This window comes from Sceloporus undulatus, chromosome 6, assembly GCF_019175285.1.
Source record: "Sceloporus undulatus isolate JIND9_A2432 ecotype Alabama chromosome 6, SceUnd_v1.1, whole genome shotgun sequence".
Taxonomy (NCBI): Eukaryota; Metazoa; Chordata; class Lepidosauria; order Squamata; family Phrynosomatidae; genus Sceloporus; species Sceloporus undulatus.
In genome coordinates, this window is record NC_056527.1 from 147934458 (window position 1) to 147946350 (window position 11893).

Sequence of the window (11893 nt, forward strand, 5' to 3'; positions counted from 1 at the left end):
CAACAAATTATGTAATGGAGGTGTCCATCTACATTGTAGAAAGACATTCTATAGATTAATGCTATGGAAAATCACCAACTTGAGTCCGTATATTGGGAGAAAGGCAGGATATAAGAAAATAATAATAATAATAATAATAATAACAATAACAACAACAACAACAACAATATCTGGGTATTGTAGTTTTGTGAGACATTTAGCATTCTTTGTCAGAGAGCTCTGGTGCCACAACATACTACAAATCCCAGGATTTTCCGTAGCATTAAAGTGGTGTCGAACTGGATTATTTCTGCAGTGTGCAGCCTTATTAGACTGCAGTTCCCAGCAGTCTGTGGTGCTGCTGGATGATGGGACCTGCAGTCAAGCATTGCCTGGAACAGGGCCATAGGACTCCAGTCCCAATTCATCCTCTGGCAGAATTTGGGGAAAACTCCTTTAAAAAGGCGAAAATAAGGAAAATAAAAACTCCTTGCAAAGTAAAACCCAGAGGTCTGCCAATGGACTTTGCTTCCAAGGCAGGCGGGCAGAGAGGCCCAGACCTTTAGACTGATTCCTTATGTTAATTAATTAATCATAGAATCCTAGAGTTGGAAGAGACCCCAAGAAGGGCCCTGATCCAGTCCAACCTCATTCTGCCATGCAGGAACTCTCCATCAAAGCATCCTCATTGACATGCTGAAAAGGGGCCAGCTAACTATATTTTATTTTATTTTATTTTTATTTTAAAAATGAGAAAAAACAAGGCTGGAAGGAGCCAGAAAAGGGCCAAGCCTCAATATCTGGACCCCAGAACATACTCTAACTCCCAGAATTCCATAGCCATGAGCTAGAAAAGAGTTAAAGCGCTGCCAAACCTGGTTATTTCTTCAGTGTGGATGCAGCCTGATGCGGCCTCTTGTCCCTCCCTCCCTCTCTTCCAGGGCTTTTTGGCATCTCCCCCTGAAGCCCCGCAAAAAGTTGCGCTCCTCTTGGCTTTGCAGAAAGGAGCCAGGGCCAGGGCCAGGAGGAGAGGAAAGGGCGCTTGTTGGAGCCATGTGCATGCATGCTCGCAGCCCCAAACAAACGCCAGGGTGCCCCTTCTGCTCCTCCTGAAGCCTCCAGGAGAGCAAGAACAAGGGGCGCCCTGGCATTTGTTTGGGGCTGCAAGCGTGCACGCGCACGCTCCAACAAGCACCCTTTTCTCTCCTCCTGCTGAAGGGGGGGTCCAGACCCCCCCCGGCTACGTCCCTGTGGGAATGTGGTCCGAACTGCGTCCAGCGAGGCTGGCGCATGAAAAAAAAATGGTCATCTAAATGGATTTTCCAGGGAAGAGCTGTGAATAATGTAACCAGAAGAAGCCTAGTCTGACTCCCCACCCCGAGTGGGAAATGAATGCACACAGCTGAGCATTTTGGATGCAACTCTATACATCTGCCTCCCAAGGAGACCTTCAAAAACCTAAACAAAAGCAGGGGTTGCAATGTGGATGCATATTCAAAGGATAATGGGATTTACTCCCAAATATAGTATATAGTGGGACTTGAGCATCCATGGATTTTGGTAACTACGGGGGGATCCTGGAGCCAAACTCCAATGGATAACAAGGGAACATTGTACTTATTATTCTTATTAATAATAATACCCCATTGTATATAATCGGACTAGAGCATCCATGGAGTTCAGTATCTATGGGGGGATCCTGGAACCCAACTGCAGTGGATGCCAAGGGCGTTTTATGTGTGCCTTTTCATACCCCCGTCTCATGTGCAAACCAGGCTGAGCCATTCTTGCCTGCTCTAAAAGAAGGCCCAGCCTTATGGACACACCTTTCCAGCAAAGGCCACCCAGCAAGACTCAGCCAGGCGGCCCAAGAGACGTGGCGCAAGGTAAGCGCCTCACATGTGACTCACTGGGCAATTCCCTCTTTTTGCTGGAGGCCAACCTGTGCGCCTCAAAGGAAGTGATGCACCAGCGTTCACCACCATGACTCATGCCAATGCCAGGCGGCAAACATGACCTCATTCCTCCCTCCTTCTCACTTCTACCTGCCAATCCCTTCCATCTGTCCTCATTCATCCAGGAAACCTCTTGAGACAAGGCCCTCTTCCAAACGGATCAGTGCCGTCCCTTCCTGGCATCCCTCTCTGCAAAAAAACAAGCCTTCGTGCATAAAGAAATGTGGGTTTTTGGGGAGACCTAAGATCGCCCTTAACATTTTGCAAATAAAATGCGCCGGCACAGAAAGAACAATGAAGTCTCTCCAGAGTCCCACACCCTTCGCCTTTCTCTCTGAGAATCCGGTAGCATTTCTCCTCTCTCTCTCTCTCCAGCCTTCCTCTGAGAGACAAGCTATTTCAAAATAGTCTGCATTCTTTTCCTTATAAGGAATATCTCCCCTGGATCTATATGCGGTTCCTTTGAACAAGTTAAATAAACGCCCAGCCGGAATGCTGACTCCCATCTATAGAAAGCCACAGAGAGAGAGAGAGAGAGAGAGAGAGAGAGAAGAGAAAACACATATGAACCAGATTAGGCTCCCAGACTCAGGCACTGCTCCTCCTGTGAATGGAGCTAAGGCCAAGAGATTGCTTGCAAGAGAGTTTCAGACGATGAGATGTTCTTAAAACCCTCATCTTTCAGTGCATAATGTGCACCATTATTTACGTCTGGCTCAATAACTCAACTTTTTGCTATGCATCTTGGTTAGCTTTGCCTGTCTTTCCAGTTGCTGAATTAATATGTTGATTTACAGGGAATTTCAGGGCTGGAATCCTGAAACTGTTTTGCCCGTCTTTCCAAAGCTGGTTGCTAAATTAATACATTGATTTTCAGGGAATTTCAGGACTGGAATCCTGCTCTGGACTATAGCTTTTACTGGGTTTTTCGGGCTATGTGGCCATATTCTGGAAGAGTTCATTCCTGGTGTTTCATTGGCGAAAGGTCAGGAATAAACTCTTCCAGAACATGGCCACATCGCCTGAAAAACTCACAAAAAACTATGGATGCCGGCCGTGAAAGCCTTCGACTTCACACTGCTCTGGACTGTTTTGCCCGTCTTTCTAAAGCCGGTTGCTGAACTTATATATTGATTTTCAGGGAATTTCAGAGCTGGAATCCTCAAATTGTTTTGTCCTTCTTTCCAAAGCTGGTTGCTGAACTTATATATTGATTTACAGAGAATTTCAGGACTGGAATCCTGCTGTTGCTCCCAACTAGATTGCTGGAATAGATTTATGGCTCAATCACTTAACTTTTCTGTACACATCTTGGTTGTTTTTGCCTGTCTTTCCAAAAACGGTTGCTGAATTTATATATTGATTTACAGGAAATTTCTGGGCTAGAATCCTGCTGCCACTCCTGACTGGATCACTGGGATCCACCCTCTCCAAACAATGAACTAAACAGGCTACATATCATTAAAACATTTGCCTTTCAATGTATAACGTCCACCATTATTTAAGTCTGGCAATAACTTAACTTTCTGTACACATCTTGGTTGTTTTTGCCCGTCTTTCTAAAGCCGCTTGCTGAATTTATATATTGATTTACAGGGAATTTCAGGGCTGGAATCCTGCTGCCACTCTCGAGTGGAATAGATTTATGCGCTGGTTCAATCGCTTAACTTTTCTGTACACATCTCAGTTGGTTTTGCCTGTCTTTCCAAAGCCAGTTGCTGAATATAGCCATGGATTTACAGGGAATTTCAGGGCTGGATTCCTGCTATCACTCCCAGCTGGACCACTGGGATGGATTTATGCACTGGCTCACCCTTCGGTCACTGATCCAATGGGTCTACTCTAATTGGGACGAACCCACTGGATTCAGGCCATGGTTTTATTTTATTTTTCTCACAGGGAGCGCCGTTGAGCCTGACCTCATGGACTCAGGAGGGAGAGGATTCCCTCTAACCTTCGGAGGAAGTCTTTGCTTGGAAAGAATGTCCCTTGCGCCGTAAGAGGCCTGGAACTGCTGTGCATGTTTGAGAGCTACATGCATGGAACTATTTAATGCTTCTCAGGGCTTGGACAGGTGGGTGGGATGAGAGAGCAAGAAGGGTGCAGCTCTCACACTATACCATATAAAGTGCTGGGCTATATATAACCCCTTGCTTAGCCCCTGGATCTCTGTCCTAGAGACTGCAAAGCTAGCAAGTACTGTACAGTATCATCTTCCAAGCCAGTGTCTTCATACAGAGACCAGTTTCCTTCTGCATTCCCAAGCCACCAGAAGGTTTGGAAATCAAGGATAGCGGTTGGCCGACTCTTTACCTACTCAGGTGGTTCAGTGCGGGGACACTGAATATGGATGTGCGGAAGCTAATAATCCTTATTTCCATTCCTGGGTTGTGCCATGTGTGTAATCAGTTTTCAACCCAAGCACAAACTCCCACGCAAAGTTGTGTTGTTGCCTGAATCTGTTACCATTTCCTTTGGAGCTTTTTGCAAATATTTTTACCATGTTCTTTGGAACTTTTTGCAAATACAGTCGGCCCTCCATAGTTGCAGCTTTGATTATTTGCAATTTTGATTCATTATGTCATCTCTCGGTCCTCCAGCACATCTCTGTAGGAAGTTGACCACAGAGTTGTGCTGGAGAACCTCGACGTTCCTAAAGAAGACACCTCTCTAGGCATTTTTAGGTCCTCCAGCATGATTTTACGATCACCTTCTGGCAGATGTTGACCACAGAGTTGTCCTGGATGCAGAGATTCCTAGAGAAAACACCATTCTAGGCTTTTGTGGGTCCTCCAGCATAATTCTATGATGAACCTCTGTCAGACATTGACCATAAAGTCTGGAAGACTTGGAGCTTCTCTTAGGTAAAAATAATAGTGTTTTTTATTTATGGTTTTCCCCCATTCCTTGCACCGTAAGAGGCCTGGAGCCACCGCGCATGTAGGGTCCTTCACCCCTAACCCCAGTGAATGTGGGGGGACCACTGTATTTTATATGTGGAAACCAGGGTCCCTTTTTCTTCTTCCTGGATTGTTGCCCTCACCAAGAGGAATGTTCCCTGCCCTCCCTTTCCCCTTAGGTTCAAGGAACAACCCACAACGGTGAAGACGTACCTAGTGTAAACACCACATCCATGCTCTTTGGTGTTGGAAAGTGCACCTCATGCAAGGAAATTAGTGTAGGCTCCCCAATGCCCACTCTGTTGAGACTGGACCTCACACCCCATGTCCTTCTGGATGGAGGCCATCAATGCTGGATGGGCAGAGAAGAGCCCTTGGGTTGGTGGCACAGGTGGTTAATGGTGGTGAAGGAAAGGGGGAAGGTACTCACATCTGTGGCCTTCTTCTCCGCCAGCTCCAACTTCTCTTGGGCGTCTTTCAGGGACTCAGAGTATTTGTCGAGCTCATCTTCAGTCCCTTTCAGCTTCTTTTGGAGGGACACCAACTCATCTTCCAGCTAGCCAAGGGCAACGTTTGTGGGAAGCCACCATCGGGGTCCAAGGGTTGGGGAGAAGAGGGGTGAAGGAGGGGTGCGGCAGGCAACGGTGGTGATCACGCAAAAGGAGAGGTGCGGGTGCAGAAGGACAGGAAGACAGGAAAGAGAGAAAAAGGAAAGAGAGAAAGAGGAAGGAAGGGAAAACAACGTTAGCATCGCTTGTTCGGCACGCTACCTTGGCCGCTTTCTCGTCCGCAGCCAGGAGACTCTCCTCGGCCGTGTGCAGCTCTTCCAGAACCCGGTCCCTTTCGTCCTCCGAGACCCGCATTTGCTTTTCCAACTGCACTATGTCGTCCTCTAACTAGCCATGGGGCAAAAAAGAGGAGGAAATGGAGGGTTTTCCCCTCAATTTGTTGTCACTTCTTCCAACAACCTTTCATCCCCACCATTTAGCCCACTCCCATTTGGGTGACCAAGATCACTCTCAACATCTCCCTCACTAGACTGGAAAAAACAATAGCATCAGAAAGAAACAATAGATTCTAGCTTGGGAAAGGTTCCTTTTTGGACTACAGCTCCCATAGTTTCCCCAGCCAGCAGCATGGGAGCTGTAGTCCAAAATGTGAACCTTTCCAAGCTCTGATGTTAGCAGTGGCTGTAACCTGATCCACAGACTAGTCAGCCTCAATTTAAAATAGCAATAGCAGCTTCATTTCTATGCTGCTTCATATTGTTCAAGCGGTCTCTAAGCAGTTTATGACTGTAAAAGAGCCCAAATTGGGGGGAAATTTAAACACAATTGAAACCCCCCCAAAAAGGACATTAGGGACTCAATGTCCCTCATTCCAACCCACTCCCTCCTGGAAAAGCGAACCAAACATATAGATGCCGAATGTAAGTCCGTACTCCTTTTAAGAGGATCAGGGACAAGGGCCAGTTTGACTTACTTGCAAGTAGGTTGGACTCAATGTACTTTACTGGAAATTGTACTCTCATGTCAGTCCTGCCAGGGGCACAGAATCGGCAGCATTGAATGTCCCATCTTCCACATGTTTACTCATTAGAGTAAATATGTTTTGGGGCCATGCAGCACATATTGTTTTCAGTCCTCCTATGGGCAGCTCAGCCATTTTGTGGCTCAGACTGTGTTTGCTTGCTCACTTTATGGGGTGAAGAAACACTCACAGCTTGGAGAAGTTCCTTTGAGGGGGGACTACAGCTCCCAGAATCCTCTAATCAGCCACGGGAGTCTGGGAGTTGCAGTCCCCCACCCCAAAAAGTACTTCTCCAAGTTCTAAATGGGGAAGACATATATCTATATCTATCTCACAGACACACCCTGCTTACCCCAGTTCTGTGTCACCAAGAAGTGGGACTTCATTCCACATCTTCTTTTGCCTCCAGCTCTGAACACATTGGTTTAAGTTCTGCCAAAGCGGTGTTTCAATGGCTCTCCCACCCAGTTTCTCTCACATGAAATCCAGAGTAATTCCAGGTGTGTGGCTATAAAGTGGGTGGGAAGGAGCTCACTGCCCTCCAAAGAAAAACTTTATTTGCCCCCCCCCCCATATGAACCTTTCCTCCATTCCCCAAATTTGGGGGGGCAAATAAAGTTTTTCTTTGGAGGGCAGTGAGCATTTCAATCATTTAAAACTTCACTCAGGCATTTAGAAATGCAATCCAAGTGTCCCAAGAAAAGGAGCACAAAAGAGGACACTTTTAGGTGGGGTTGGTTTCCAAGTCCCACTTTCTGCAATGTTAGGAATTTGGAGAATGGAGGTAAATTTCCCAAGGGGCAATGCTTTCTTTTGGGGGGGTCCCAGACCCCCCCTCCCCAAGTAGCCCCTTTCTCCCCAGCTTCCTTTTCCCTGCCTGCTTCTCAGGGAAGAGTGAAAAGAAATCCAGAGTTAAAGGGCGTTTAATGGAGCTCCCTGCCTTTGCTAAATAAGGCCAGACATCTGGAAGGCATTTGGGGGCAAAAATGCCCCCCTGAAAAGTGGGTGGCAAGGAATCCGAGAGGGTCAGAGTCAACATTTTCAGGACCAGGGTTGGAGGAAAGTCTGAAGGAGACCCCTTTATCATTGCAAGTCAGGGGGGTTGGGGTTTTTTGGGGGGGCCTACATCTTCCAGAATCCCCAAGGCAACCGGGGGATGCTGGATGTTGTAGTCCAAGATAGGAAGGAAAAGGATATCCCAAGCTCTTGTAGGGGGTTTCTCCAAGGGCAAACCTCAGTTGTCTTCCTTTGGGGCTAGCTGGGAGGCAACCAACACTGGACCTGGGTTCAAATCCTCCCTTTTGATATATATATATATATATACACACATACATACACACACTGTATATTAGAGCCCTTTTGTGACTGAGGAAGAAGAGGAAACAGGAGACCGACCCAGAGGACAAAGGAAGGCAGGGACATTGCCTCTTCAGGGAAAGCCCTTCCTTCCCAGAGTTGGGAGCAGTGCCTTTTCTTTGCGATGAGTCCCGGACCATCATCCCCAAAAGGTCTACCTCTGTGTTGACCCAAGAGATCCAATAGGTCTACTCTGCCAGGGAGGAGGGGTGAGGTTTTAGGCAAAGAAAGTAACTTCCTCAAAGAGAAGAAGAGTCCCCTCAATGGCCGGGGGCTGGGTCCCCCATTCCTCACCCCCCCCCCCAGAAAAAAGAAAAGAAAAGATAGAGCCAGAGGCTACTTTAGAAAAGTTTTGGGAACTTTGGGAAAGTGCTTTCCTTCTCCTCCGCAAAGAAGAAGAAGAGGGGAAGGGGCAGAGGAGGACCCTAGGCAACCCTCCCTCTCTTCCCTCCTTCCTTCTTCCCTTCCCTTCCTTGCCCACCTGTTTGCTCCTGTCCTCGGCTGCCTTCTTGTCGGCCTCGGCCTGTTCGGCGCGGTCCAAGGCGTTCTCCTTGTCCAGCTTCAGCATCTGCATCTTCTTCTTGATGGCATCCATGGCTGCGGAGGAAGGATGGAGGGGGACTCCGGCGACACAGAAGGAAGAGAAGAAGAGGAGGAGGAGGAGGAAGAGAGGGACCCAGGGAAGGAAGAGGAGGAGGGCTGCCTGGCCTTGGAGTTCGGACTGAGTGCCAGGGACGGACTGCGGCGCCGGGCTTTTAAGGCGCCCTCCCCGCCTCAAGGCAGCCCTTTGGGGCAGAGAGGGAGGGGCCCTGCCCTCCTCCTCCTCCTCCTCTTTCTCCTTCCCTCCTTCCTTCTCTTTCTGCTCCTCCTCCCTCCCTCCTTTCCTTCTTTCTTTCCTTCTCTCCTGCTGCCAACTGAGCCGGCAGAGATGGCTATATATGGGAAGCCAGGAGGAGGACCTGCCACGTCCTCCTTTTCCCGGACACCCCTTCCACTCCCATCGTCCCTCTCAAGTGTCCTCCATCTGGAGCAAGGCTAAGGAAGGCATGGGTCTCTCTTGATATTAAGTTTTTGGAGCCTTGCTTCGGGGGATGTCCTGGAAGGTCCTCCATTTTGGGGCGCCTTGTCCTCCTTTGCAGTCATGGAAGGCCCTGCCAAATGGAGGACCTGGCCAAATCAGTGCTCAAAGCCACCCATCTCTAGTCATAGTTCACATGGAGGACATTCTGGAAGCCTTCCTAGACAGGAGGAGGCTGAAATGGAGGACAGGTCCTGGAAAAGGAGGAACTCTGGTCCTCACCACAAAGGAGGACCAGGCACTGCACAATGGAGGGCCTTCAAGAAAAATAGGGAGGACACGACCAAATAACACTCATATATAGAAATGCCAATCCACGCTTCTTAGTGATGCTCCAAGTGGAGGACCTTTGGGAATCCCTCCTGGACAGGATGAAATGGAGGACATGTCCTGGGAAAGGAGGACCCCAGTCACCCTGACCAGATGTCCTCAGGGCAAAGGAGGACCAGGGGCTGCGAAATGAAGGACCTTCCAGAAAAAGGTTGGGCCTCAAAGCCCTATGAAGCAATTCCTGGGGTGGCCATAGGTCAAAGAGGCAACTGGGAGGCCTAGACCTCCAGGAGGGCAGAGGGAGAGCCAGTCTCTCAGGGCAAGTGGCACGGTTTGTTTGGAAAGGAACACTGAATGTTTGGGGTTCACCCCTGAGGAACAAGGAACCCTTTCAGAGCACCTCCTTCCCCAACCCTCTCAAAAGTCAACACAGATGTGAACTGCTTCCCTGGCTTTGGCTTTGGAGGCATATTTCTGAAACCGATCTCCATCAGCCTCAGTGGATCGGATTTTGGCATGTCATTACATTTCTAATGGGAGCAACACATGTGGGAACCAAATGCGGAATGAAGGGGGTTAGGATGGGAGGGAGATTATATATATATATATATATAATATTTAGCTTTTGATTGGAAACACTGAACTAGGCTTAGCCCATTCCCACTCGCCCAACTTTTAATGGTTCACTTCACGTCATATAATAACATGATTTCTGCTTTGATACAGGATCAGCATTTCCCAAATATTGAAGAAGGATGGCTGGTTGGATATTTTATCCACCAACCTTTTGTTTGCTTTTTGCTTTTAACCTTTTCACATCCTGTGTCCAATGCAGTTGTAATTTGGTCATCAACACATTTGCATTTCTTGTATGAGATGCATTGATTCTTCAAACTGTTTTGTAATGGATGTTGTCCCACAGGGAAAAAAAAATCATCTGTCTGTCTATCTATGTATCTCTTTTCTTTCTTGTTCTCTAAATTATGTGGAACTGCACTTTAGCATTGTTTTCTAATTTTATATTATATATATGTGTGTGTGTGTGTGTGTGTGTGTCATTTTTACAGTTTGTATTTTAACTGCAAAACTTGCTGAATTTTGTATATATTTTAGGCCTTTTAAATTGGACGCCATTGGCAGGTTATAGGCTGTTTGGATGATGTTTCTAAAGTGCCATGAACGTTTATGGTGCTTTATAAATAAACATTAATAATATCTATCTATCTATCTATCTATCTATCTATCTATCTATCTCATCCATTCCATCTATCTCTGTCTATCTATCCATTCCATCTCTCTTATCTATCCTAAATATCTGTCTGTCTATCTATCTATCTATCTATCTATCTCATCCATTCCATCTATCTCTGTCTATCTATCCATTCCATCTCTCTTATCTATCCTAAATATCTGTCTGTCTGTCTGTCTGTCTGTCTATCTATCTATCTATCTATCTATCTATCTATCTATCTATCTATCATTTGTCAATTCCCCCCTCTCTATCTATCAATCAATCTATCCATTCCATCTATCTATCCAATCTATCTCTCTGTCTAAACATTTAACGCACGAGGGACATTTCCTTTTATTCCCAGGAGGAAAACTGAACTTTACAGATCACTCTCATACCTGGAAAGCTTTGCTGTTAGATTTCCGCCAGCCTTTTTGAATCACCCGGTATATTAAAATATGAATAAAAGAAATGCGGAGAAGTGGAGGAAACCCATTGCTATGATATGTCCGGGAATTGAAAAGAAACCCACTTAAAGGTGGGAATAAATCACTGCAGCTGGTGCCAGGAATTGCTAAAAAAAGAAAAGAAAAGAGAGAGAACAGAGATTTAATTTGAATATTTAAAAATGCAAACAAAGCAACAACTACAGGAGCAAATGCAGTATTTTTGCAGAGCGACTACATTCCCTGGTGCAGAAAGTCAGCCATTGTGTCCCAGAAACATTATGTTAAAACCCTAAAGCACTGGTGTTAGCGTTGTTTTCTATAAATGGGATCCAATGTTGTGATTTGTGAGTTGCATTCAAAAAGGAGCACAGTCCCATTAGTTGCATGTAAGCAATAGCTAAGGTTGCTTCTGATGTTCTTAAGGATGCAGCATTGACCCAACAGTGTATTTCTATATCTTTTGTTTTTCAGGGCATGTTCCAGATGTTCAAGCAAAGCCAAAGACAACGGCCAGCTGTAGGCGTCCACCCAAGATAAGGTGGAAAAGCAAAGGCATACCAACACCGATTGCAGGAGTGGAGAGATTAGATCGGCCTACTACTAGGTGTAACCCTGCCTGACTCATAGCCATTGGGAATGAATCAGCCCAGCAAGATCAAAAGGGCTGAATAAACAGACACAGAAGGACCATGGTTTACTGGCCCATAACATCCCACATTGGGGCCACATTCCATGGGTTACAGTCCTGAATGAGGAAAAGCTCCAGTTTTGGACCTCAATGCCCAGAATCCCCCAGCCAGCACAGCAGAAGGGGTGGCCAGCTTACTTTCCTAAACCAGGGCATGTGGCTGTTTTGGATTACAACTAAGGGACTCTTCTGCAGCAAGGAGGTGGCCAGCATACTTTCATAGTAAGGGACTCCATTTTACTGTGCCTTTGTATTTAATGGGGCTTGAGCATCGACGGATTTTGGTATCCATAGGGGGTCCTGGAACCAAACTCCAGCAGATACCAAGGGCTCCTGTACTGCGTTCACCCCAAATTCCACTACCATGAAATGGAGAGCCAAGGCAGGTCCCTTCGTGGGAAAAGGGAACATGGCCCACCCTAAATGTTCAAGACTCTGAATGTTGATTTTCTCCTTT

At 46.7% G+C, this 11893-nt stretch overlaps 3 protein-coding genes across 5 annotated transcripts in view; 1 reads left to right on the forward strand and 2 right to left on the reverse strand.

Moving 5' to 3' along the window:
• Positions 1–8587, reverse strand: part of TPM1 (tropomyosin 1) — a 46323-nt gene extending 37736 nt beyond the window's left edge. Inside the window, exons 1-2 of one of the 2 annotated variants that reach the window (XM_042471404.1) lie at positions 8202–8587; positions 5265–5390 (exon numbers count right to left, since the gene is read on the reverse strand). In XM_042471404.1, the coding sequence (XP_042327338.1) occupies positions 5265–5390; positions 8202–8315 (240 nt within the window). In that variant the 5' untranslated portion in view covers positions 8316–8587. The remainder of the gene's footprint in view (positions 1–5264; positions 5391–8201) is intronic. The other variant, XM_042471403.1, reaches the window with a different exon arrangement.
• MINDY2 (MINDY lysine 48 deubiquitinase 2) overlaps positions 1–11893 on the forward strand; it is a 689230-nt gene that overhangs the window by 545829 nt on the left and 131508 nt on the right. The gene's annotated exons all lie outside the window — the stretch shown is intronic.
• The window catches only part of MYO1E (myosin IE), a 568767-nt gene that overhangs the window by 440930 nt on the left and 115944 nt on the right, over positions 1–11893 (reverse strand). The gene's annotated exons all lie outside the window — the stretch shown is intronic.